At 38.2% G+C, this 27,627-nt stretch overlaps 2 protein-coding genes and 2 pseudogenes across 5 annotated transcripts; all 4 read left to right on the top strand.

Moving 5' to 3' along the window:
- Nucleotides 1–1,249: 1,249 nt before the first annotated feature.
- Nucleotides 1,250–5,544, top strand: LOC147157151 (uncharacterized). 2 transcript variants are annotated; one of them, XM_086064049.1, is made up of 2 exons: nt 1,250–1,683; nt 3,778–5,544. In XM_086064049.1, exon 2 carries the CDS (start codon nt 3,817–3,819, stop codon nt 4,789–4,791), a length of 975 nt encoding a protein of 324 aa, XP_085920175.1. In that variant the 5' UTR covers nt 1,250–1,683; nt 3,778–3,816; the 3' UTR covers nt 4,792–5,544. The 2 variants fall into 2 exon arrangements, with proteins under 2 accessions (XP_085920175.1, XP_085920174.1); XM_086064048.1 differs by having other exon boundaries at nt 3,746–5,544.
- Nucleotides 5,545–8,872: 3,328 nt separating this feature from the next.
- Nucleotides 8,873–11,494, top strand: LOC147157150 (uncharacterized; annotated as a pseudogene).
- Nucleotides 11,495–13,096: 1,602 nt separating this feature from the next.
- LOC147157149 (synaptonemal complex protein 3-like) lies at nt 13,097–19,505 on the top strand. 3 transcript variants are annotated; one of them, XM_086064056.1, is made up of 9 exons: nt 13,107–13,267; nt 13,343–13,462; nt 13,526–13,613; nt 13,717–13,751; nt 14,266–14,383; nt 14,488–14,587; nt 15,244–15,342; nt 19,063–19,167; nt 19,228–19,505. In XM_086064056.1, exons 2-9 carry the CDS (start codon nt 13,369–13,371, stop codon nt 19,279–19,281), a joined length of 693 nt encoding a protein of 230 aa, XP_085920182.1. In that variant the 5' UTR covers nt 13,107–13,267; nt 13,343–13,368; the 3' UTR covers nt 19,282–19,505. The 3 variants fall into 3 exon arrangements, with proteins under 3 accessions (XP_085920183.1, XP_085920184.1, XP_085920182.1); XM_086064058.1 differs by lacking the exons at nt 13,526–13,613; nt 13,717–13,751 and having other exon boundaries at nt 13,104–13,267; XM_086064057.1 differs by lacking the exons at nt 13,526–13,613; nt 13,717–13,751 and having other exon boundaries at nt 13,097–13,462.
- Nucleotides 19,506–20,083: 578 nt separating this feature from the next.
- Nucleotides 20,084–22,500, top strand: LOC147157148 (uncharacterized; annotated as a pseudogene).
- The last annotated feature ends 5,127 nt before the right edge of the window (nt 22,501–27,627 follow it).

Here is a 27,627-nt window from a genome sequence, read left to right as displayed (position 1 = left end):
TACATTCAAAAATTCGTAGTTCACTTCCTGTTCATTTAAGCATATGGGTCCAAGAGACTTTTTTGTAGGTCTTGGGCTCCCTCAAATACCAATTTTTTTCGTAGATCTTGCTTAAACGTACAACCGGGGCTGCTTCGTTAAAAATTTCTAGGGTGTTCCACGGTGTAGAGGTAGAGTTCGCCAGTCGGCGAGCTGGAGCTGGAGGTGGGGTGGGCGCGGGTGCCCTCGCCGCTACGCTGTCCGGCACCGCGACCTGGGTACGGGGTGTCCCCGGGGTTTGGGGGCGGTTGGGGCTGTGTTGTGGTGGGTGACGGGTGGGGGGCTGTGGAGTGCCTGGTGGGCCTGCCGTGCCCCGTTCTGCTGCGTTGGGCTTGGAGCGGGGGCCGTGTTGAGGTGGGGAGCGCTCCTGAGTTTGCTCCCCGACCGGTGGCCCCTACGGGGCCTGGAGGTTGTACCTTGGCGCTGCCGCGGCCTGGGGGGCCCTGGGGGGGGGTTGTGCTTGCTCTGTCCTGACCGGGGTAGACAGCTCCCCTCTTTGGTGGAGGTTTTCAGGCATGCCAGATACACCACACCAGCATCTACTGAAATTCAATCACAATGTGCTTTTTCCTCCCGAATAAACAATACCGAGCTCTCTCAGAGAAAAAAAGAAAGAAGATAAGATGCCCATGAACTTAGGCTCACGCTGAGGATTATGAGTTAGGAATGAAAAACGATTATTCTTGTTAATTAGTCATTAAATAGGAGACCTGTCATTAACTAGTGAGATTAAAAGGTGATGACGTGTGCAAATAAATTTATCTCAGTTTAATCACATATTTACAAACTTCAACATTTTTTGATCCACTGCACACTCTCGTTCTCATTTTTTAATCAGTTGAATACTTGCATGATTTAAAATTTAAAAAATACACCCGTAGTTTGACATGAAGAAATATTCTGAATGTCATACACAAACATCCCCACCGTTTACAGTGAGAATTAACAACAATTGTCCTTGAATATAAATATAAAATAATATTCTACCTTAAAAACATACACACATTTAAATATAAATATACATTTATGTTTGACTATATTTCGCTGTTGTATAACTAAGTTTTCTGCTGGCGCTTTCGTTTAAGATCGAGAGCTTCGGTTAATGGATGTACGCATGAGCGTTAAACTTAATTTTATTTTTGAAATTTATCGAACTTCCGCTTACTTCTATTTTGAAAAATTCATCCGATTTTCCGCTATCGAGCTCCCCATGAGTAGTGAGGAGTGAGGACTCCAGGCTGCAGCAATACACTCTTGTTTTTTTTTCACGTAACCAGACAGATGACCTCTGCTAAATCATTCTTTCCGATTTTGTGCTGAACCGACTGCGGCCTCCACAAAGGATGCCCTTCACTACTTTGAAGGACTGCAACATCTTTTAAATTAACGTGTGGATAAACTTGTCTCGTTGCACGTTGATGCTTCTCGGCCTAGTTACCTTAGCTTAGCTCGCCGCTAACAAAGAGAAGCACATAACAAAAAGAGACCAAGTGTGACATTGTTGGCATTATTGTGCTAAAATGTATGCGAGAACGACATCAAAGTACGAGGAGGAACTCTTTGGAGTAAAAGAAGAGAACGAGCAACATCTTCAACTGCTGAACGGTGTTTGCGAAGAGCCTCGAGTTGTGCTACACATAGCAGGTTTGTACACTTCTTTCTCTCCATTGCTTAGCAAAAACATCAGTATAAAAAATATCCCTTGTGTACAGCGTACACAGTAAAATAATAGGGCTCATTTACCGCGACATCAGCTGACGTCAACATTCTCCATGTTGCATGTAGCAGCGAACGTAGACGTAACCTGGGACCGACACCTTGCAAAAATACGTGTTCTAAATGGTTTGGATCAGTGTGAAATTCCCAATACAGATTGGAGCAGCAACCCGGACTTACTGCTTCCTTTGTGTGCGCCGGACATTTTCGCGTACGTAGTTGTTGGCAAGAGGAACTAGATGACATGATCGCATGTGACAACCATAACTGTCAGATTCAGTGGTTCCACTTCAGTTGAGTGGGACTAAAACATGCCCCAGCACCCAGCGTGACTTGGTTTTGTCCTTCATGTCAATGCATCACCTGCCTAAAATAATGACCTTTTCAAGTTGATTTATGAGAGGTACATATAAAATAAGTGCTGTGAGTATGTAAATTTTTCAATATTCCTACAATTAGGGATTGTTGTAATTACACATTTTCATGTGCAGTATACACACCTTAAAGCTAAGAAACATTTCACATTTTAATGTTTACATACCTGAAAGCTAGAACCATTTCAGATGGTTGCTGCACATTTTCATGTTTACGTACCTTGAAGCGCGAAACATTTCAGATTGTTGTACTTTTTTTAGCTTGCATGCACCTAAATGTATATATATTTATTAAGTTTCATTTTTACTTTTGCAACATTAATTGATCTTTTTTTTCCTGAAACAAGTGCAAATAAGTTTAGTAGAAAGACAACTGATGAGTAAAAGGACTAACAATTTAATTTCTTACATAGGAGAAACAATACAGAAAGCAGTTGTATTATTGATGTTGCACAACAACACTCGGGCTCAGGTTGGTTAGTGCAGTGTCACAATCTTGTCAACAGCTAGTGATATATTGTCCAAACCATGGCCATCATTTTTTCTTAGCGGCCATTGGCATAAACTAAAATAAAATTTGACATGGCACATGTCATTCGTCTGCTCATCTCTCACTTCTTTGTTTTCTTTGCAACGCTACGATACATACTGAACTGCACGCTAATTTTAGATGTTGATTTCCAATTCTATTTGAGCCATAATTTACTTGTAATGTAAAATTGAAGATATATGTTATAGTTTGGACACGTTTCGAGACCGAAATTGCGATCTCAGACACTGCGGTTTTGAGATCGTCAAAGCTGTGTTTTTTTTAAGTGCTCTCATCCCTCAAGTTCACACATACACTAGCCAGCTCCAAAATGTTTTTGTTTTTTTTAAAGTGCCGCGTCTGTCACACTGTCGACGAGGCACCCGGAGGTACTTTGTTGTTTTGCGGCTGCTTGACCAGTTGTGAACGCGAGGCGCTAAGCTAACTTGCTTTGCGGCAAAACTGTCAGGTTAATAATAAGTCTGTATGCTGTAGCAGCAGCAAACTGCGGGGTGCAGAACGCAGATCCTCTGCTCCGTGGTAACAAATAAACGACTAAAAGTAGCGGTTTCAGCCTCCACACGGACAGTCCCTAAGAGTGCTAATCACTCATGTGAAATGCAGAGCCAGGAATGACCCAAAATAAGTGCTTGGGCGTACAGTAGACTTTTCACAGTAGTCGGGTCAGAACCGCGTTAAAGCGGAGAGCCAGTAACTATGAACAGAACATTTGTACTACAATTAATACGTATTCTAGACTGAAAATAAGATGACGGCTAGCCTGTTAGTACACGTACGAATGGCTGAGCACACTAACTGCTGACGTCAGCCATGATGTCATTTACTTGTATTTGCACTCTTTTCCATCACTGATTTCTGAGATCTACACAGTAATAGGGCTCAAAATTACTACTAATTTTGTTATCAGTGGTTTTTTTTTATATTTAATAGGGGGATACAGACGATACATAACATTTGCCACCTTTGTTATTATTTTACGCATGTGGCCAATGTGATCATCTTAAAGATAAAATACATATCACAATAAAGTGACTTTACTCAACCATGTGTATCTTGTGTCCCGCAGACGTCAGTAAAAAATATCTTTGTCCTGAGCAGCAGGAGCTGGAGTTCCCTGGCGTAAAAGAGGAGGAGGACATGGAGGCTCTTCATGTGAAAGAAGAGGAGCAGCTGCCACCATACATTAAAGAGGAGGAGGATTTCACAGAGTTGCCCGTGACTGGTGTCAATTTAAAGACTGAAGATGAATGTCAATATGACGAGAACAAAGGGGCGCAGCCTTCAAGCAGCAGCTCAAGACAACAAATAACAACAGAAAGCGATGATGACCACCGTGGAGGATCACAAGCAGACAGCTGGTTAGCTCCAATGTCAGATGGTGAAGACACGTCACACTCTCCTCACACTGATGACTATGAACAGTCTGACAGCAAACCTTGGAAATGTTCACACTGTGGAAAAACGTTTGGCTGCAAGAATCAATTAAGAAAACACGTGATTGGCCACACTGGTGACAAACCTTTTAACTGTTCAGTTTGTGGTCAAAATTTTGCTCAGGTGGGAGTCTTAAAAAGACACACAAGAATCCACACTGGTGACAAACCTTTTACGTGCTCAGTTTGTGGTCAAAAGTTTTCTCAGAAAGGAAGCTTAAAAACACACACAAGAACCCACACTGGTGAGAAGCCTTTTGCCTGCTCAGATTGTGGTCAAAGTTTCTCTGAGAAGGGAAACTTAATGAAACACACAAGAACCCACACTGGAGAGAAGCCTTTTACGTGCTCAGTTTGTGGTCAAAATTTTGCTCGCAAGGGACACTTAAAAATACACACAAGAACCCACACTGGAGAGAAGCCTTTTACCTGCTCAGTTTGTGAGCAACATTTTTCTCAGAAGGGAAGCTTAAAAATACATGCAAGAACCCACACTGGAGAGAAGCCTTTTGCCTGCTCAATTTGTGGTCAAAGTTTCTCTGACAAGGGAAACTTAATACAACACACAAGAACCCATCCTGGAGAGAAACCCTTTGCCTGCTCAGTTTGTTGTCAAAGATTCCCAAGTAAGGCTAAAGCTAAGAGGCACAAGTGTGCTGGTGAGAATAGCAGTGATTAATGAAACTATTATGATTATTTTTACCTTATAAGCAAGTGACTAAATGTGTCTTATCCTAAAAGTAGTAGGTCTATATAGTTTATCTTTTCTTTTAATTACTTATGCTATCCGCTTTTTATTTATTTGCTTGAGTTACTCAATCTTGGATGTAAGATCAATTTAAGGAACTTTTGAGTTGTAGCAGCTCTACTGTGAAATTCATTTGAGAGTGATTCCTATGTAGTTTTAATCATTTATATTATTTCTAAAATGTTAATAAATATGCAAAATATTCCTCTTTTAGTTATTTCTAACTTATTTTACAATACCAGAGTGAAAGAATATCTCTTATGTATTTTTTTCTAACTTTAATAAACTTGTTAGCTATTCAGAGAAATTAAGAGTTTAAGTGATTTAAAACATTTTTTTTAAATTATCGGTTTATGAATTAAAGTTAGAGCAACTAGTTTAACAAACTTCCAACTTATTAGTAGAGCTGTCAAACTTATTTTTTTAAATCAAATAAATCACATCTTAGAATTTGGATTAATCACGATTGATTGCTTAATTAAAACTGCTTTTTTTATCAACATTTTTTGCTCGCCAAATTTGAAGAGCACCTGTTGTGTTTATTGTTTCGACATTTAATGTTATGAGGACGTCTTCAACATTTTCATCATGAGATGATTTGGTCCCGCAAAATATTGCAAAAATACCCCCAAGACTTGGCAATTATTGTAAGAGCTTCAATAAAGCCTGTTTGGTCGCTATGAATGATTGTCGAGATGACTGTTTCTAGTCTAGATGCGAAAGCCTTAGTGATAATTTTAATATCAGTGTTATCAGCTTTTATCTTTCCTTTATAGTAGAGTGTGCGAACCCTGCACAATCCAGTTTCTTTGTGGAGGGGAGGGGTGGAGTTTCTTACCTCAAGTCATTTTTACTGTAATCGTTCACTAATCAAAGAAATGACAGGTTGCTAAACAATGCCGGGGCACGTGCAGGTATTCACAGTCACGACAAATCAGAGTCTTCAATTTTTTTGCAATGTGGAAACACCTACGCAAGCGCCAGGAGAACATGTTACAGCCGGACCGGGGGCTGGAGTTTCTTGGTAGTGATAGTTTTTCTGCAGTGAATTATAAACTGGCTTTAGCCTTGAGTATATTCTTCATATAATTTAGGAACGGTTTTGTACTTTTTTCCCCCTGTTTTTCGAGAAGGGACACCTCAGAAACTGGGAAAGGCGCCAAGCCAGGTCACTGCGACACAACAGCCTCGCTCAAGTCACCCATCTAATCATTAAGAGGCCTAATATAACAAGCTCGATTTAAAATAGGTTTGTCTGAAATAATTAGTGAAACACAATCTGTTTTTTAAAAGGTAAGTCAAGTCACACTAATATTAAACTTGTATGGGATTTGCTTCATTATAGTCAAATAGTTGATGAAAGAGGATAAACCATTACTGTTTATAATGGTTGCTGAAATGTTATCTATTTTATTAAGAACCAGTAGGATTAGAGGGTTGAAGGTAATGGAACAGAAAATTGTGATACGTCAATTAGCAGATGATACAACTTAATTTTTAGAGTATGTGGATCAAGTTTTTAGATTTTAATATCTTTAGACTCAGTGGAGTCTTATATGGAGATTTATCGGGCCGGGGGCTGCAGCGGCACAGGCGAACGGGCCGGGGGCCGCTGCCGCACGACGTGCGCCGCTGGAACGGGAACCGGTGGCGGCCGCAGGACGTGCGCCGCCGGAACTGGAAGCGGGCGCTGTACGGGCGCCGCCAGAACTGGCAACGGGCGCTCAACTAGCGCCGCCGGGAAAAAACGGACGCTACGCGAGCGCCGCCAAAGCATCGGCAACGGGCGCTGCAATCAGCGCAGCCGGAAAAACAGGCAACGGGCGCTACACGAGCGCCGTCAGAACATCGGCAACGGGCGCTGTACGAGCGCCGCCAGAACATCGGCAACGGGCGCTGTACGAGCGCCGCCAGAACATCGGCAACGGGCGCTGTACGAGCGCCGCCAGAACTGGGCAACAGTCGCTCCACACGCGCCGCCGGAAACTGGAAGCGGGCGCTGCATGCGCGCCGCCGAAACTGGAACGGTACCTGCCTCTTGGTCCGCTGGGTCCGTTTATGGTGGGATCATTCTGTCACGGTGTGGTCACGGCGCGGCGTGGTGTCTGTCGGCGTGTGAAGTGGAGGACCCAAAATGCAGGGAGGCAGGAGAACCACAGCAGGAGTGCGAAACTGGCGTGCTTTATTTTACAGAAAACACTAACCGGGGTACTGGTTAATGCTAACTAAACAACAAACTGAAAAGATACAAAATCAAAATGACAGCCAGAACTCCGGGGGTGACCGTGACAAGCGGCAATGATCCCACGTCGACTGATCACCACCCGGGAATTAAATACACTCACACTAATTGGGTAACTAGCCACACCTGGGGCCAGGCATAAGTGGCTGAGGGACCGGATTGATCAACCCGGAAGGGCTGGAACCCACTCAGGACTAATCGGGACCCTCAACCAAAACCAGATCTTCCCAGACATGACAACTTGTTAGACAAAAATGGGAACCTGTTGCGACGTGAAGACTTTTGTCAAAAATACCAAATACAATGTTGTCTAACATACAAAGATAACAAATGCAATTCCGATCTCTTTAAGAATGATGGTGAAAGAAGATGTTCGGAATTCTGGAGTCTCTGGAGCATTGGGGGACTGGATTTTTGTGGTTATAAATGTAATAACAAGGTTATCAGGAAAGTGCTGTCAGATGAATATTATTGTAATTTCATTAAAAGGTCATATATTGTGAAACAATTTGATATTCACAAGATTAAAAACATGAGAAACAATTATATATCATTTCCAGTACCCCCCAAAGCAAAAGAGGTCCCATTCAAAATGTTGAACAAAATGTACCTGACAATTGAGTTTTTAAGACTGAGGTTTGATTTTGATGTAAATAATTGTGTGTTCTGTGATGTGGATGTAAAAAACCTGAACCATATTTTCTTTCACTCCAATGTAGCACAATTCCTTCTGGACTAATTTAAGGAGTTGGTTGCAATAAAAAAAAAAATATTTCCCCCTGACAGAAGAGTCGATTTTGTTTGCTGTGTTTCAAGAAGATAAGAAACTAGAATTTGTTTTGAATATTTTGTTGCTTTAGAATATTTTTTATTCACAAGTGCAGATATTTAAAAACAAAACTTTGCCTACTCCACTGGAAATATGACTTTCTACTATCATGTAAATCTTTGAAATTGGTTATTGATAGAAAAGCCCTTAATTTAGTTTCTTTATTGGATATAATTGATTTGTTATAGAAAGTCCTCTTACAAATATAATTTCTGTTGGTCTTAATTTTTATTTTAGTTGTTGTTTTTTTTTTGTTGTTTTTGTTTTGTTTTTTGTTTTTTGTTTTGTTTTGTTTTTTGTTTTGTTTTTTGTTTTGTTTTTTGTTTTGTTTTTTGTTTTGTTTTTTGTTTTGTTTTTTGTTTTGTTTTTTGTTTTGTTTTTTGTTTTGTTTTTTGTTTTGTTTTTTGTTTTGTTTTTTGTTTTGTTTTTTGTTTTGTTTTTTGTTTTGTTTTTTGTTTTGTTTTTTGTTTTGTTTTTTGTTTTGTTTTGTTTTATGTTTAGTTTTTTTGTTTAGTTTTTTGTTTACCTTTTTATTTTCTACGTTCAATTGTATTGTTAGAATACTTATGCTCAGTCTATGTCTAGCAGTTTGTCATTTGATGATACGAGTGCCTTGTGTTTGTTTGTGTATAATTGTTCAATAAAAAAAAACACTGAACTGGGTTGATTTTGACCACAATGCATTGCGAGTATGAAAAACACATGGCGCGAGAATCAAATTAATATATACTATGGAAATAATTTATGCGTTTTAGTTGAAAAAAATTGCAACAAAGGAACTCAAGAACAGTTTTAAAACATTTTCATTCACAATAAATAATCGAATCTTTATGCGCTGGTGCGTCGTAAAAGTTACGGGTCACACTCCACGCCCGGTAGGTGGCGGCAATGCGCCTTTGCGTTGGTTTGCCAAACGCCAAACAAACTCCAGTAGAAGAAGATCACCCGGAGCATGGCATTACATGGGTAAAGTTGAACGTTGCTTGCAATCGGCCAATGAGTGAAAAACGAATTGTTGCCGATAGTACTGAACGGGCTCGACACAGTACTTCACGTTCACTAACGTTTGTGTTCGGGTTAACTCGTCTCGTTGCGCGTTGAAGCTTCTCTGCCTAGCTTAATTTAGCTCGCTAGCTGCTAACCAAGACACGCGTTTGGTAGAAAGTGTTGAGATTCTCCTGTTAAAATGTGCGCAAGAATGACAGCAAAGTACGCGGAGGAACTATGTGGAACAGAAGAGGAAAACGAGCGTTGTCGTCAACTAGTGGACGCAGTCAGACTTTGCCAGCAGCCACGTGTTGTGTTACACGGAGCAGGTTTGCACACTTTTTACTTTCACTTGCTTATTAGCATTTAGTAAATGCCGTTTACTAGTGATAAAGAAATATATGCCAAAAGAATAACATCTTAAATGGAACTATTCCTGTAAGCATGATTGTACCATGTAAAGGAGAAGAGGTCACATTGTTGGATAAGGTTGTGTTTGATTTCTTGTGTCTTGCAGACATCAGTGAATATGTTTGTCCTGAGCAGCAGGAGCCAGAGCATCTTCACATTAAAAAAGAAGAGGAGGATGAAGAGGCCCCCCACTTTAAAGAGGAAGAAGAGCAGCAACAGTCTCCTTTCATCAAAAAAGAGGAGGAGCCAGAGCACTCTTGCATGAAAGGAGAGAGAGAAGACCCTCCCGACATCAAAGAGGAGCAAGAGGAGAAGGATGTCTATATGTTGCCATCAACTTGTGTCTCCTTGAAGAGTGAAGATGGTGCAAGTGAGGTGAGCAGAGGGGCGGAGCCTCCAAGCACCTGCTCATGTCAAAAAATGACAACTGAAGGTGATGGAGACCACTGTGGAGGATCACAAGCAGACGGCCTCCTAGCTCCACGATCAGATAGTGACGACGCTATGTCACACACTCTTCTCGATGAAGAGTCTGAAGGTAATATGGCATGTCAGACTGACAACAAGCGCTGGAAATGCTCTCGGTGTAGGAAAACTTATGCTCATAAAAGCTGTTTGAAAGAACACATGAGAATTCACACTGGTGAGAAACCTTTTGCCTGCTCAGTTTGTGGTCAAATATTCTCTCATAAGGGAAGCTTAAAAAAGCACACAAGAACCCACACTGGTGAGAAACCTTTTGCCTGCACAGTTTGTGGTCAAAAATTCTCTGAGAAGGGAAACTTAAAAATGCACACAAGAACTCACACTGGTGAGAAACCTTTTGCCTGCTCAGTTTGTGGTCAAAAATTCTCTCAGAAGGTAAACTTAAAAATGCACTCAAGAACCCACACTGGTGAGAAACCTTTTGCTTGCTCAGTCTGTGGCCAAAGATTCTCTCAGAAGGAAAGCTTAAAAATGCACTCAAGAACCCACACTGGTGAGAAACCTTTTGCTTGCTCAGTTTGTGATCAAAGATTCTCTTGGAGAGCAAGGTTAGAAATTCACACAAGAACACACACTGGTGTGCAACCTTTTGCCTGCTCACTTTGCGGTCAAATATCCTCTCATAAGGGAAGCTTAAAAATACACATGAGAACCCACACTGGAGAGAAACCCTTTGCCTGCTCAGTTTGTGGTCAAAGCTTCTCTCAAAGGGGAAACTTAAAAATTCACACAAGAACACATACTGGTGAGAAACCTTTTGCTTGCTCAGTTTGTGATCAAAGATTCTCTCGGAGAGCAAGCTTAGAAATTCACACAAGAACACACACTGGTGAGAAACCTTTTGCTTGCTCAGTTTGTGATCAAAGATTCTCTCGGAGAGCAAGCTTAGAAATTCACACAAGAACACACACTGGTGAGAGCCTCCTATGGGCAAGTGTTGAGAATTAGCGCTGGTGCAAAAATATTTTAACCAATGCATGCACTTAATGCTATGATGTCCATAAGAAGTGATTGATTAGATGGACTGTGAAGAAACTGATGTTTCATGGGAAGGTTAAATGTGATTCTCAATGAAATACAAATCAGCCTTCTTTGTCAATGAACTGGGTTAGATATGTTGACTTCCAAGCTATTCAGTGTTCAAAGTCCCTTTTATGTTATTTTTATTGTGAATGTTTTGGTATGATTATCATTCTATAATTTTCAATGTGATTCATTGCTGTATGCCTTATATCTAACTATGTTCTGCTTCCTCTATTGTAGAATTGATAATTTGTAGTTTTTTGTTATTAATCATGCACAAATTATAATAACCTACATCAGGATTTTATTTCTCAAATGTTTTTGTTACTCTTTAGGCATGAGACGTGGAGGAAACTCGGAAAATAGCACATTTAAGAATCTATGTAACACGGGTGATTGGAAATATATGCCAAAAGTATAACATCTTAAATGGAACTATTCCTGTAAGCATGATTGTACCATGTAAAGGAGAAGAGGTCACATTGTTGGATAAGGTTGTCACTGTGTGCTGTGCCCTGGCAAATCCCTGTCCAACTGTCGTGTCGATGCATAGATGACCCAAGATGTACAGGTGTTTCGATTTTTATTATTTGTGTGCAACCTAAACTTGTAAACATTCTTTTTTTTTTTAACCATAATAAAAGAAAAATCACCAAGACTTGTAAACATTCTTTAAGCATAAAAAATGGTCATGTACTTAAGCAAATAAGTTAAACTCTTTAAAGTGTACATTTGTGAACAGTGCAAAATTACAACACAAGGAAAAGCTAACATGTATGGTTAGTACAGAGCTAGTAACATTAGGTGCTTAGCTTTATTTGTGAGGTAAACTGAAATATTGAAAAACAGGCTTAAATTAACAGACATATGTTTTTTAATTCGAACACTGAGGGCAAATCCAAAAATCTGACTGAGCTGTTGTGAGGTGTAAGCCAACACAACTCAAATAAAACCTTCATTTTTTTCCTTTTTTTTTCTTGGAGAGCTCAGTATTGTTCATTCGGTAATTTTACCGATTTGGATTTGGATTTGAACTTTTTCAATATTTGAGGAATGGATTATTTTTACCTTATAAGCGAGTGACTAAATGTGTCTTATCCTAAAAGTAGTAGGTCTATATAGTTTATCTTTTCTTTTAATTACTTATGCTATCCGCTTTTTATTTCTTTACTTGAGTTACTCAATCTTGGATGTAAGATCGATTTAAAGAACTTTTGAGTTGTAGCAGCTCTGTACTGTGAAATTCATTTGAGAGTGATTCCTATGTAGTTTTAATCATTTATATTATTTCTAAATTGTTAATAAATATCCAAAATATTCCTCTTTTAGTTATTTCTAACTTATTTTACAATAATACTAGAGTGAAAGAATATCTCTTTTATGTTATTTTTTTCTAACTTTAATCAGCTTGTTAGCTATTCAGAGTAGTTAAGAGTTTAAGTGATTTAAACAATTTTTTTTTAAATTATCGGTTTATGAATTAAAGTTAGAGCAACTAGTTTAAAAAAAACTTCCAAGTTATTAGTACAGCTGTCAAATTTATTTTTTTTAAACAGATAAATCACATCTTAGAATTTGGATTAATCACGATTGATTGCTTAATTAAAACTGCTTTTTTTAATCAACATTTTTTGCTCACAAAATTTGAAGAGAACCTGTTGTGTTTATTGTTTAGACATTTAATGTTATGAGGACGTCTTCAACATTTTGTGATCCACTGCACACTCTCATCCTTTTTTTTTTTAAAATCAGTTAATTACTTGCATAATGTAAAATAAAATAAAAAATACACCAGTAGTTTGACATGAACAAATATTCTGAATGTCATACACAAACATTTATTAAATGCTTTTAGGCATTTAGTTATGTTTATTGCTCAAACACAATCTGTGCTACCTTTAAGTAACCATCCGCTGTCAAGATAACTGCTAATCTGTGGTCAAAATTAATAGTGTGATTAATCTGTGTTAATACATGATTAATACAATATTTTTTTGTAAGTAATTAGTTAGCGCTTTAACTTTGACAGTACTACTGGGACTAGCTTTTTTGGGATGATTTGACAATAGAACTATTAATCAACATAGTTTATAGTTTCTATCTTGTACTTAAGTTTTGCCCACTTAGTAGAGTTAAAGGGTCAGTAATGTGAAAAATCAACATGTTTGGAGCCATGTTAAAATTATAATTATTATTACTTATAAGACGCAAAACAAATCAATTCTTATTTGTTAAATGTATTGAAAGTTTGTTTTTATTTATTTATTTTAAGCAAAAAGCTTTGACGCTTCAACAAAATAGCTGCATTGGAAGGTTCTGGTGGGAACAGGCTGCTTGGCTCGGTTACTGCTCCTCTGTGTTGTGTCCATCAAACATCGATATTATTGGGGCAACTATTTTATTGTTGGAACAAAAGCGACCAGGGAAAGGTTAGTTTTTACAGGTCATTTATCACCGCCATTAGCTCTGCGTGCTAAACTAGCATTGGCCACTACTAACGTTAGCCAACTAGCTGAACAAACTCCCGAAAATGTCGGCCGGCAAAAGAATGAAGAAGAAGAGGCCCTCTGAAGAAGCTTACGCTAAAGCGCTCCACTGCGGCTCAGAAGATGACGACGGAGGAGGTAAATGTGCTTTAGCTCTTTCTAACTACTGCTCCGTGAATCTTTTGCTCCCTTCCACATTAGCGTCACAAGAGAAAACTCCAAGTGAGAAAAATGCTCCGTTGAGAAAAAGAACAGCTGCTGACTTTAAAGATGAAGACGTTGCTGTTGGGTAGTCTGACAATTTACTTCATTTTTCCACAATTCAATATTTCTTTAATTATTTAGTCATGATTTAGAGCTGCTAGCTAATGAGCTCAATGGTTTGTTTGTAGGAGTAAAGTTAACAACATGTTGGAGTGCTTTGGAGGTAAGAACGCACTTGTCATGAACAATTTCAATGTCCGCCCAACACTATATTTTGTGAGTTTTGTTCATTTAAAAAGGTAATAAAAACATCTACAGATAATAATAGCAAACCAGCTTTTTTTTATTGTAGAAAAACAGGACATTGTTTGAAGTTTCCATTGCAGAATATTTGCAACAATTTGACAACATCAAATCAATTTAAATGACATGATTATTTTGCAAAGTTACCCACACCATCCACTGAAGGTTTGCAATGTTGTCAAAGGTGAGGGAATCATTCCGTCCCGCAGGTTCACCTCGGTGTGAAATGTCATTTTGGACAACATTGTCCATCATCCAACAATGTGTGTGCTTCCGTCCTGTGTTGTGTACGTGTGTTCAATCATCTTTGTGTGTGTGTGTGTGTGTGTGTTTGTGTGTGTGTGTGTGTGTGTGTTGTGTGTGTGTGTGTGTGTGTGTGTGTGTGTGTGTGTGTGTGTGTGTGTGTGTGTGTGTGTGTGTGTGCGTGCGCACAGCCGACATCAACAAGTTGATGCTCACCAAGCGCAAGCGTCTGGAAAGCCTGACCAAGATTTACATGAACGGAGGGCAGCAGAAAATGGAACAAATGTGGAACAACTACCACAAGCAAAGGTACTGTATGATATTTTTGCGTGTGCATGACGTCATGTATCGTCCAACACGCCTCTTGTGCTCTACCTGGCTCAATGACGTGGTGCTGGTGTGCATGTGTGCAGGCAGAAGATGACTCAGGAGTGTTCTCAGCAGTTGTCGTCAGCCCTGCAGCAGTGGCAAATGGAAGTGGAGCAAATGAAGGAGCAGGAGGAGAAGCTCAATGTGCGAGCACACATACACACAAACACACGAAACGATACATGAGGCATGTGACTAGAGCTGAGACATTTGTACAATTTTCTTTTGGGACTTCTTGACTTGAAAGTACAGACCACTTTGATCACATAGAAGGGGGAAAAATACGTTATATCCTACATCTAATATATTAAGGGTGGTCATCTCTCCAATAAAAGACAGTTTGTATATCTAGATGCATGGGATGCGATACGATTCAAGGAGGGTTAAATTAAGTGGGCTTATGATTCAATTTGATTTCATTTCATTTGATTCGGTCCAGCTCATATAACGCAATTGACATTCTATGGATGAATTTGTCAGTACTGTGAATGGGGCATCTCGACTGCTACTTAACACTGCAACATGTTACACAACAAACCAGTAACTCAACCACAATTGAGGCATTTTCTGCACTGGCAATTTCAAACAATGTCCTGTTTTTCTACAATAAAAAGATAGACATTTGATATAATGTTTTTTTCCCCAAAAATCTGATACATCAATAAAAAAGGGGAAAAAAATCTTTGACAAGTCGTTAGTGAGCAGCTCCAAAAAAATTGCAGGTAATCTGTGTGATTGGCTCTTTGAAGGTCTTATCATGCAGCTCTCCACTCCATGTGACACCGTGTGTGTGTTTTCAGAATCTGATGATCCAGCAGCAGAATGTGGTCCAGCAGAGCAAAGTTCTTCAGAAGCAGAAAGTGGAGGCCATGCAAGGGCTCTTCAAGCACTTTGTCAAGGTCAAAACAGCAACAGGCAGCTTTCCTGTCAGGATTTCACATTTTTAGTTTGGAATGTGAAGTCTATGGAAGGTTGGACACACACACACACACACACTTCCGTCTTCCTTCTACAAACACGTTTTTAACCTTCAGGCCTTGTTGGGTTTGATATATATATATATATATAGTCTAGAAATTTTAAGATTTTTGTGTGGGAATGTTTTTCTGCAGACGGCAACGAACGCTTCATTCAGCCTGTTTACTTATAAATTCACCCAAACAAAACATATGAGCTCATCTTTCAAAACAGGTGGCAGCACTTCTTGTGATTAAAATTTCGATGCCTTCTTAAAGGTGCATTGTGCCGTTTAAAAAGATAATATTAAAGCTTTTTCTACATCATGCATGCTCTACCAATGCCCAGATGAGTACGAAGAGCGCTGACTGCAGCTATCAGCTTTTATCTTTCCTTTATCGTAGAGTGTGCGGACCCTGCACAATCCAGTTTCTTTGTGGAGGGGAGGGGTGGAGTTTTTCTTACCTCAAGTCAGGTCTTCTTTTGTCACCTGTGGCTGTCTTTTTAAATACGTTTTCACAAACTTGAATCCAAAAGTCAGATTCCGGAGCTATAGACAAGTCTGTCTCCCATTTTGAGATGGGTAAAGACATTTTATCAGTATATGAAAGTAACTTCTATATTTTTGAGAGTCTTTTTGTTGTTGTCGGAGAAAGCTTGGTAATATCTTTAGCTAAAACAGGCGGTTGGAGCGTACCCCGAAGTGTTGGAATTTGTTTCTTTATCATACTTTTAACTTGCAGATAATGTAAAAAAAATCTGTTTTTTATTTTGTATATTTGGAGCAAGGATGTATATGATATAAACATATTATCTGAGAAGAGATGTGCAATTCTTTTCTGCTCCCACACACCTAAATAAAACGATTGGTTGCTAAATTGAAAGTCGGGGTTATGCCATAGGGGAGAAAGCCCGCAGGGCTCCAATTGGGCTTTTGTAATTTCTAGTGCCTTCCACCAGGCGGTCAGGGTGGCGGAAATCATTAGGTTTTTAAAACAATGATGTCGCTTAATCGATGTTGTAATAAAGAGTAAATCTAGAAGTCTGAGGTTATTACAATCCTTCTGTTCTAGTTCCAGCCAACAGTTAGTATCTCTGTTGGGTTGTGCCCATAAAATGATATATTGTAGCTGGTTAGCTATATAGTAGTGCATAAAATTTGGTGCCTGTAGACCTCCTTTGGACTTACTTTTCTGAAGAGTAGATGGACTCATCTTTGCTTTTTTTTTAATTCCAGTAAAATTTTGTAACTGCCGAGTCCAACAACTGGAACCAGTTAGCCGTAGGTTTAAATGGAATCATTGAGAATTTTTTTTTTCTTTTGGGTAAAACTTTCATTTTAATGGTGGCTATTCATCCTATTAGAGAAATAGGAAGATTATTCCAGCGCTAAAAGTCACTATAAATGCTATCCAGAAGTGGAGTAAAGTTTAAATGAATTAAATCAGTTAATTTAGGTGAGATTTTTATGCCTAAGTATTTTAAATTACCTATAGGAAATGAGTAGTGTGGGTCCTGGCTTGCAGGGTTCCATGAATTTTCTGTAATAGGTAGTAGTGTTGCTTTTGTCCAGTTAATATCAGAATAATCTGATAAATGTGAGAATTTAGTTATTAACTACTTATTAATTACTTCCCCTAACGAAATAGCAGGCTTTTCTAAATAAAGTAAAATATCATCGGCATATAGATTAATTTTGTGTTCTGTTACCCCAGAGTGAATTCCTTGAATCCTTCTTTCCTGGCGTATGGCTAATGCAAGCGGTTCAATAAATATTGCAAATAATAAAGGGGACAGTGGACATCCCTGTCTTGTGCCTCTCTGTAGAGTAAAACTCTGAGATATAATCCCATCAGTAGTAACTGTAGCTTTAGGAGAATCATACAATACTGACACCCAGTGAATAAATGACTTCCCAAAGCCAAATGTATTTAAAACAACAAAGAGGAAGGACCAGTTAACTTTGTCGAAAGCTTTTTCTGCATCCAATGATATAATAACTGCCTTTTTATCATGCCGCTGTGACATGCTAATAAGGTTAAAGAGCCTCCTAATATTATTAGTAGAGTGACGACCTTCAATAAAGCCTGTTTGGTCGCTATGAATGATTGTCGAGATTACTGTTTCTAGTCTAGATGCGAAAGCCTTAGTGATAATTTTAATATCAGTGTTATCAGCTATCAGCTTTTATCTTTCCTTTATAGTAGAGTGTGCGGACCCTGCACAATCCAGTTTCTTTATGGAGGGGATAGTGCACGTACTCGCACGCGCACCATGAACGAGCCTGTCACAGATGGCTGCAGTTACGCTTTGGGCCAGAGGTGGCAGTCACGAGTAAAAAACAAAGTGACAAACTGCGCAAAGATCCTTTAACTATAACCCCTTTCAGCATCTGCGTTTAAGATGTGAATTTGATTGGAGCTGTCAAAATGAATCCTTTACAATAATTGCTTAAGTAATTTTTTCAGATTTTTCAGGAAACACACAAAATTTAATCATTTTCATCATGAGGAGATGATTTGGTCCCTCAAAAAATTGCCCAAAAATCCCCAGACATGGCAATTATTGTAAGAGGTTGACGATTTGGTAAATGGCGAAACCCTGCAGCAGGATACCTGACAGCCATACATGCTTTAAACATCTACAATGGCTTTAGACTTTGTTTGCGCTCTCACATTTGTACAAAGAAATGCTGGACAGTTTAACCACCATTTAATTGAACTAATTGGTAGGAGAGTTCGTCTGTTAGAGACGATTGTCTTTTACTTTGAAGTACTTCTTTTATGGCCTAAAATGGTCTAGAATTATTGTGAATACATTTTGAAAAGCTTGAAATTGTTTGACAGTTTATCCAAAATCGGAGGGGGATTTTGGGCGTGAAGTTGATTGCTTGAGCCGCGTACCGGGTGCGCTTCCTTTTTCACCGCCGTTATGATTCATTGTTATTTATTACATAAGGCCTTTACGAAAATAAAAATCAGCTGTATACTGTACCAAAAACAGAATGTCTAAGAGACTTGACTAGATAGCACCTACTGCTATACGCTCCTTTGAGCTACTACGCTAACATCCATGCATTCTATTAGCTTTGATGGGACGGTCGGGCCTGCCATCATGGCCGCCACGTAGGCACATCTATTATGGACAATGTGCCACGGAACTTTGTTTCTGTTTCCGGTTTGCGACGTGTGGGCCGCGTCCCAGTACTTGCGCTTCCGCCTTTGTGCCCCTCGGTTGCGCGTTCCCGTCGACGGGTGCGAGGCTGTGAGTGTGTAGTGTCTGTCTCAGTGTCCGAAGCTTTTCAGATAGCCGAGACTTCCCTCCCACAAATGAGCGGGAGCGCGGGGGTGGGGGTGCGAGTGTTGGAACGCGACCAGCAGTGGCCGTAAACGGCGCTGATGTGTAAAACCCGGAAGTCCGTGGTATCTACCCCATTGCGGCCAATTCAGGAAATAACAGACTTTTGAGCATGTGGACATCTGAAAAAAATAATGTGAGTATTCACGTTTGTCCATCTCATTTCATTCGATGGCCTCCCCAACTTTCATCACATTTGCATCAACACAAACTGAAATAGTTCAAATCAAGGAAGTGAGTTGGACTCAAACATTTAAATGGAATCTTCTTGTTTTTCTTCTCGTTGCGCCGTTTGGCATATGCAGAACATGGGGGAGATGGAGAAGAGCCACGAGGACGTCCTGCATCGGGCACAGCAGGAGCTGAAAAAGGAGATGGCCACCATGCAGAAGAAGATCCTCATGGACACTGTGAGTCGAATCGAGTCCTGCCGCTGACATGAAATCATCTTGCACTTTGTCCCTTGGCAGCAACAACAGGAAATGGAGTCCGTGCGCAAGTTCCTGCAGACCATGCTCTTCTAGACTCCTCTCAACTCATCTTGCTCATGTTACCGGACGGTGTCATCATTTCTTCTTCTTGGCCATGCGTGTTTTTCTGTTCAGTGTTGAAAAGATGACATCAAGCGCTTCATTCTTGGTGTCTGTACACTTAAGCAACCTCTAGGTGGCACTGTTGTTCTCCTAGTGCAAGGAAAAACTGCAAATGTTTCACTCTGGTTTTGGGAATATAAACTATAAACCCTCAATTTCATTTGCTGTCATTTTTACTGTAATCGTTCACTAATCAAAGAAATGACGGGTCGCTAATCAATGCCGGGGCACGTGTAAACAAGTATTCACAGTCACGGCAAATCAGAATGTGGAAACACCTACGCAAGCGCCAGGAGAACATGTTACAGCTGGACCCGGGGGCTGGAGCTTCTTGGTAGTGAGTTTTAGAGTGATAGTTTTTCTGCAGTGAATTATGAGCTTGTATTTCTAAATAGATTAAATTTAAATTAATGATTGTCCTAGGGTACATTAAACTGGCTTTAGCGTTGAGTATATTCTTCATATAATTTAGGAACAGTTTTGTTGGTTTTGTACATTTTTTTCCTGTTGATTGAGAAGGGACACCTCAGAAACTATGGGAAAGGCGCCAAGCCAGGACAGGTAACAGCGACGGCCTAGCTCAAGTCACCCATCTAATCATTAAGGGGCCTAATATAACAAGCTCAAAAAATAAAATAAAAACCAACTTCAGGTTATTTGGGTTTTGAGAAGAAATTTATTGACATGATTGGAATGCTTTATAAATGGATTAATAGTTCAGTAGCCTTAGGTCATGGCACTTCCCCCAGGTTTGACATTGAGATGAATTCGACAGGGTTGTGGGAGTTCACCATTACTGTTTATAATGGTTGCTGAAATGTTATCTATTTTATTAAGAACCAGTAATGGAGCAGAAAATTGTGATAAGTCAATTAACAGATGATGCAACTTAATTTTTGGAGTATGTGGCTCAAGTTCCACTGGCTCTCCAAGCTATTGATGTTTTCTCAAAGGCTTCTGGTTTACAACTCGAAAAAATGGGAGATTTTGCCATTACATGGTTGTCATTTGCAATCTGTGTGGGGTATAGAGGTAAAAAAAAGAAAGTCAAATACTTGGGGGTTGCTATCTCTGATGACAAAATGATGTCAGAAAAAAATTCATATCCGTGAAACTGGACACATGTCAATCTGTTTTAAACAGATGGCTGTTTTGAACGGAGTCTTGAAGTTAAAATGGCTGGAATCTTTAAATGTAGGTCACTACCGGTTAAACTTTCTGATTTTCATCAACAAGTACTTCTCCATGGGAAATTATTGTACTGCCATAATTTTACTCCACACAATACCCCAATCTGGAATAATCAATATATATTGCACAACAGGACATCCGTTTTTAGGGTAGAATGGAATTCAAAAGGGCTGTTGCGCACTTGTTAGACAAAAATGAGAACCTGTTGCGACGTGAAGACTTTTGTCAAAAATACCAAATACAATGTTGTCTAATATACAAAGATAACAAATGCAACTCCGATCTCTTTAAGAATGATGGTGAAAGAAGATGTTCGGAATTCTGGAGTCTCTGGAGCATTGGGGGACTGGATTTTTGTGGTTATAAATGTAATAACAAGGTTATCAGGAAAGTGCTGTGAGATGAATATTATCGTAATTCCATTAAAAGGTCATATATTGTGAAACAATTTGATATTGACAAGATTAAAAACATGAGAAACAATTATATATCATTTCCAGTACCCCCCAAAGCAAAAGAGGTCCCATTCAAAATGTTGAACAAAATGTACCTGACAATTGAGTTTTTTAGACTAAGGTTTGATTTTGATGTAAATAATTGTGTGTTCTGTGATGTGGATGTAAAAAACCTGAACCATATTTTCTTTAACTCCAATGTAGTACAATTCCTTCTGGACTAATTTAAGGAGTTGGTTGCAATCAAAAAATATTGATTTCCCCCTGACAGAAGAGTTGATTTTGTTTGCTGTGTTTCAAGAAGATAAGAAACTAGAATTTGTTTTGAATGTTTTGTTGCTTTAGAATTTTTTTTATTCACAAGTGCAGATATTTAAAAACAAAACTTTTCCTACTCCACTGGAAACATGACTTTCTACTATTTTGTAAATCTTTGAAATTGGTTATTGATAGAAAAGCCCTTAATTTAGTTTCTTTACTGGATATAATTGATTTGTTATAGAATGTCCTCTTACAAATATAATTTCTGTTGGTTTTAATTTTTATTTTAGTTGTTTTTTGTTTGTTTTTTTGTTTACCTTTTTATTTTCTACGTTCAATTGTATTGTTAGAATACTTATGCTCAGTGTATGTCTAGCAATTTGTCATTTGATGATACAAGTGCCTTGTGTTTGTTTGTGTATAATTGTTCAATAAAAAAAAACACTGAACTGGGTTGATATTGACCACAATGCATTGCGAGTATGAAAAACACATGGCGCGAGAATCAAATTAATATATACTATGGAAATAATTTATGCGTTTTAAGAGGAGGATGAAGAGGCCCCCCACTTTAAAGAGGAAGAAGAGCAGCAACAGTCTCCTTTCATCAAAAAAGAGGAGGAGCCAGAGCACCCTTGCATGAAAGGAGAGAGAGAAGACCCTCCCGACATCAAAGAGGAGCAAGAGGAGAAGGATGTCTATATGTTGCCATCAACTTGTGTCTCCTTGAAGAGTGAAGATGGTGCAAGTGAGGTGAGCAGAGGGGCGGAGCCTCCAAGCACCTGCTCATGTCAAAAAATGACAACTGAAGGTGATGGAGACCACTGTGGAGGATCACAAGCAGACAACCTCCTAGCTCCACGATCAGATAGTGACGACGCTATGTCACACACTCTTCTCGATGAAGAGTCTGAAGATAATATGGCATGTCAGACTGACAACAAGCGCTGGAAATGCTCTCGGTGTAGGAAAACTTATGCTCATAAAAGCCGTTTGAAAGAACACATGAGAATTCACACTGGTGAGAAACCTTTTGCCTGCTCAGTTTGTGGTCAAATATTCTCTCATAAGGGAAGCTTAAAAAAGCACACAAGAACCCACACTGGTGAGAAACCTTTTGCCTGCACAGTTTGTGGTCAAAAATTCTCTGAGAAGGGAAACTTAAAAATGCACACAAGAACCCACACTGGTGAGAAACCTTTTGCTTGCTCAGTTTGTGATCAAAGATTCTCTCAGAAGGTAAACTTAAAAATGCACTCAAGAACCCACACTGGTGAGAAACCTTTTGCTTGCTCAGTTTGTGATCAAAGATTCTCTTGGAGAGCAAGCTTAGAAATTCACACAAGAACACACACTGGTGTGCAACCTTTTGCCTGCTCAGTTTGTGGCCGAAGATTCTCTCACAAGTTTCAGGTCAAGAGACACAAGTGCTGGTGAAGAACGCAGTAATCAAGAAGCTTGCAATGAAAATGTAAATGTTTTGTACATTTAATCGTAAATGTAAAAGTTTTTACTAAGGTAAATATTTACAAAAACTTACATTATTTTATTTTTTTCTGGCATGATTTTTTTGTATCATCTTGTAGTCTTTGTATATTCTAAAAGCCTCCTATGAGCAAGTGCTGAGAATTAGCGCTGGTGCAAAAATATTTAAAGCAATGCATGCACTTAATGCTATGACGTCCATAATAAGTGATTGATTAGATGGACTGTGAAGAAACTGATGTTTCATGGGAAGGTTAAATGTGATTCATTGCTGTATGCCTTATATCTAACTACGTTCTGCTTCCTCTGTTTCAGAATTGAGCATTTGTATTTTTTTGTTATTAATCATGCACAAATTATAATAACCTACATTGGATTTTATTTCTCAAATGTTTTTTTTACTCTTTAGGCATGAGACGTGGAGGAAACTCGGAAAATAGCACATTTAAGAATCTATGTAACACGGGTGATTGGAAATATATGCCAAAAGTATAACATCTTAAATGGAACTATTCCTGTAAGCATGATTGTACCATGTAAAGGAGAAGAGGTCACATTGTTGGATAAGGTTGTCACTGTGTGCTGTGCCCTGGCAAATCACTGTCCAACTGTCGTGTCGATGCATAGATGACCCAAGATGTACAGGTGTTTTGATTTTTATTATTTGTGTGCAACCTAAACTTGTAAACATTCTTTCTTTTTTTTTTTAACCATAATAAAAGAAATATCACCAAGACTTGTAAACATTCTTTAAGCATAAAAAATGGTCATGTACTTAAGCAAATAAGTTAAACTCTTTAAAGTGTACATTTGTGAACAGTGCAAAATTACAACACAAGGAAAAGCTAACATGTATGGTTAGTACAGAGCTAGTAACATTAGGTGCTTAGCTTTATTTGTGAGGTAAACTGAAATATTGAAAAACAGGCTTAAATTAACAGACATGTTTTTTAATTCGAACACTGAGGGCAAATCCAAAAATCTGACTGAGCTGTTGTGAGGTGTAAGCCAACACAACTCAAATAAAACCTTTCTTCATTTTTTTCTTTTTTGTTCTTGGAGAGCTCAGTATTGTTCATTCGGTAATTTTACCGATTTGACATGTCATCATCATTGCTCTCTTTTTTAAATTTTTATTTATTTTTATTTTGTATGTGCATGTAAGCAGACAGCTGGTCAGCTCCAATGTCAGATGGTGAAGACACGTCACACTCTCCTCACACTGATTGATGACTATGAACAGTCTGACAGCAAACCTTGGAAATGTTCTCACTGTGGAAAAACTTTTGGCTGCAAGTATCAATTAAGAAAACACATGATTGGCCACACTGGTGACAAACTTTTTACGTGCTCAGTTTGTGAGCAAAATTTTTCTCAGAAGGGAAGCTTAAAAATACACACAAGAACCCACACTGGAGAGAAACCCTTTGTCTGCTCAGTTTGTTGTCAAAGACCAAGTAAGGCTAAAGCTTAATGAGAGGCACCAGTGTTCTGGTGAGAATAGCAGTGATTAATGAAACTTGATATGATCTCATTAATGAATTTACATTTAAAATGGTGCTGAAATCATGTCTTCCGCTGAATGAATGCATGATTTGTGTCCTTGTGTTGTATGTGTCTTGAGTTACCCTATTTTGAAATTGAATTTGTAATTAAAATGGCCCTATGTATATATAGAGAAATGTACCACAAGTATAATGAAACATTTTGATGTAATGGATGAGTCACATAAAGTCATGTTTAAGATGTGATGTATTTTTGAATTGTATTGGGTTGAAGCTAGAGTTTGCTAAAGAAAGTAGAACCAGCACCCACATTAGAACACAAATTGGTTGTTAGTTAAATTAGTAAAGTAAATTAACCACATATAAGGTATGCCATGCTTCACATAGTCATATTTAATAATTATTTGATAAATACACATACTTAATCAATACGTACACATATTTAATCAATATACGGTATTTTTGTTTGCTGATATATTGAGTTCTATATATGCTTCTGGTTGGGTCCTTAGTCTGCTGTTTTATATAAGGCCCCAAGTTTCATAGGCAGTTGTGCACAGTAGATTACAGGCACCACATAATTAACCAGTAACAGCTTGCGCTCATTAGTTAAGAATGATAAGATCCATATGAATTTAGGCTCACACTAATATTTATGAGTTAGGAATGAAACATGATTGTTCATGTTAATTAGTCATTAAATAGGAGACCTGTCATTAACTAGTGAGGCTAAAAGGTGATGACGTGTGTAAATACATTTATCTCAGTTTAATCACATATTTACAAACATGAACATGATTTTAGTGTGATATCTTATGACACATTTGTATGGTGAAGTGAATTAATTTAATTATAACTGTTTGATTTATAATATTACTATTTAGAAGTGGACATAACTGCTTTCATTTACTCAGTATGTCTCTGTATTAGAGTTTAAGGTGATGTGGGGAGTTGAAGCGAATGTGTTAAATAGATTCCTTTGTCTTTACAAAACCAGTTGGGCAAGAGGGGGAAGGGACATCTCTGGGGGCTCTGAAAACAACGTAAATCCTTATCTTGAAACAAGAGGGGGAAGTTTGGTGACGTGTATTGATGTATCATGTGACTGTCTGAGAAGGAGAGGATTGGCCGAAGAAGACAGAGGAGGGGTTTGAAAAGTCACGAAAGGGTATTAGTGCTTGAGACAAGAGGAGGAGCATCACACATGGGGGAGAACAATGGCGGAGTTCAGCCGATCTCATGTGTCCATAAGCTTATGTAAAAATAAATCCTGATTTCACCGATCTCATTGTCTGAGTTTGATAATCAACATTATGAACACGGGAAAACAAAGAATTGATTTTCCAACAATGGCTACAGAACAAGTCACAACACTTTGAGAAACTTTGAGTGATTTAATGTAAACGGATAATGAATAATAGTTGACTTATTTTAGAGTTACAGTAGGGAAAGTACACAAGCTCGATGCACAGGGAGCTGGATTGTTCCAGAAAAATCCAGTTCTCTGCTCAGTTTGCAGAAGTTTGGGGCTTTTTCCCAAATCTTGTCTCACAGAGGCGAACTTGACAGCGTTAGGTGCTTTGGGAAAAGACCGTTTCTGTCTCCAAAATTCAGCTGTGTAAAAGTGCAGGGTTGAAAGGAGAAGTACAGGTCTTTTATTGAAACTAGCCAAATTTAAGGAACTAAAGTAGAAAGAGGAAGCCTTAGGAATTATTGGATTTATCATAGATTTAAGTGAGGTTGGCCACTCGACAACTCCACCTAAAACAAGCTATTTCACTTCAAAGCTTTTTTGCCCTCATCTATGGATTTGACCTTTTTCAACATTTGAGGAATGTATTATTTTTACCTTATAAGTGAGTGACTAAATGTGTCTTATCCTAAAAGTAGTAGGTCTATATAGTTTATCTTTTCTTTTAATTACTTATGCTATCCGCTTTTTATTTCTTTGCTTGAGTTACTCAATCTTGGATGTAAGATCGATTTAAGGAACTTTTGAGTCGTAGCAGGTCTGTACTGTGAAATTCATTTGAGAGTGATTCCTATGTAGTTTTAATTATTTATATTATTTCTAAATTGTTAATAAATATCCAAAATATTCCTCTTTTAGTTATTTCTAACTTATTTTACAATAATATCAGAGTGAAAGAATATCTCTTTTATGTATTTTTTTTTCTTCAAAATACCACCATCCGTTCGAATACAGCGGAGGAGACCATTCGTTATAATTCAGCGTCGGAGGTCACCATTTGTTAGAGTAGACAATATTAAGTATTGTACTCTTTGCGTGTTCAATTTACTGAATGGTGAGATCCTGGTGAAGAAGTCCCTTTGCAAAGGTAAATAATTATCAGAAGCTTCTGAGGACAAAAGGCTGATGACACTGAAGCCGTGTTCTATCAGGTTGTCTGTCTCGTCCAACGTGGGGCATCAATACTTATACAAAAGTGGGAGAATACGAAAAGTCTCCTCCCATCAGCCCACAGTACATTTGTTTACAACTCAGTGAATACAAGAAAATCTGTTCCCATGGGTATAAATCAGATTAAAAAAAATACAATAATAATAAGCCTGACTCCCTTCCGACCAGCAGAGACCGGCCCTCCCATTTAGAGATAGCGAATGAATGTATGAACCCGTTGCCCTTCTCATGAAAGTAACACAGATAAGGATACAATTCTATTCATTGAGCCATACTGCTATAACTAAATCCAAAACGGCTAAAATATAAATTAAAACTGAAAAACAATGTTAATAACTCATCAGTCTGTACTGTGAAATTCATTTGAGAGTGATTCCTATGTAGTTTTAATCATTTATATTATTTCTAAATTGTTAATAAATATCCAAAATATTCCTCTTTTAGTTATTTCTAACTTATTTTACAATAATACCAGAGTGAAAGAATATCTCTTTTATGTATTTTTTTCTAACTTTAATCAACTTGTTAGCTATTCAGAGTAGTTAAGAGTTTAAGTGATTTAAACAAAAACATTTTTAATTATCGGTTTATGAATTAAAGTTAGAGCAACTAGTTTAACAAACTTCCAACTTATTAGTAGAGCTGTCAAACTTATTTTTTTTTAAACAGATAAATCACATCTTAGAATTTGGATTAATCACGATTGATTGCTTAATTAAAACTGCTTTTTTTAATCAACATTTTTTGCTCGCCAAATTTGAAGAGAACCTGTTGTGTTTATTGTTTAGACATTTAATGTTATGAGGACGTCTTCAACATTTTGTGATCCACTGCACACTCTCATCCTTTTTTTTTTTTAAATCAGTTAATTACTTGCATAATGTAAAATAAAATAAAAAATACACCAGTTGTTTGACATGAACAAATATTCTGAATGTCATACACAAACATTTATTAA

The sequence above is a fragment of the Leptonotus elevatus genome, chromosome 20 (genome assembly GCF_054856555.1).
Source record: "Leptonotus elevatus isolate MCC_2025b chromosome 20, RoL_Lele_1.0, whole genome shotgun sequence".
In the NCBI taxonomy this organism is placed as follows: Eukaryota; Metazoa; Chordata; class Actinopteri; order Syngnathiformes; family Syngnathidae; genus Leptonotus; species Leptonotus elevatus.
This window is presented reverse-complemented; position numbering and strand designations above follow the sequence as displayed.

Excerpts from the sequence above, each read along its gene's own strand:
- LOC147157151 (XM_086064048.1), top strand. The coding sequence starts at position 1,560 with ATGTATGCGAGAACGACATCAAAGTACGAGGAGGAACTCTTTGGAGTA. Across the intron at positions 1,684-3,745 it reads AGTTGTGCTACACATAGCAG|ACGTCAGTAAAAAATATCTT; the intron begins GTTTGTACACTT and ends TGTGTCCCGCAG.
- LOC147157149 (XM_086064056.1), top strand. The coding sequence starts at position 13,369 with ATGTCGGCCGGCAAAAGAATGAAGAAGAAGAGGCCCTCTGAAGAAGCT. Across the intron at positions 13,463-13,525 it reads AGAAGATGACGACGGAGGAG|CGTCACAAGAGAAAACTCCA; the intron begins GTAAATGTGCTT and ends CTTCCACATTAG. Across the intron at positions 14,588-15,243 it reads AGCAGGAGGAGAAGCTCAAT|AATCTGATGATCCAGCAGCA; the intron begins GTGCGAGCACAC and ends GTGTGTTTTCAG.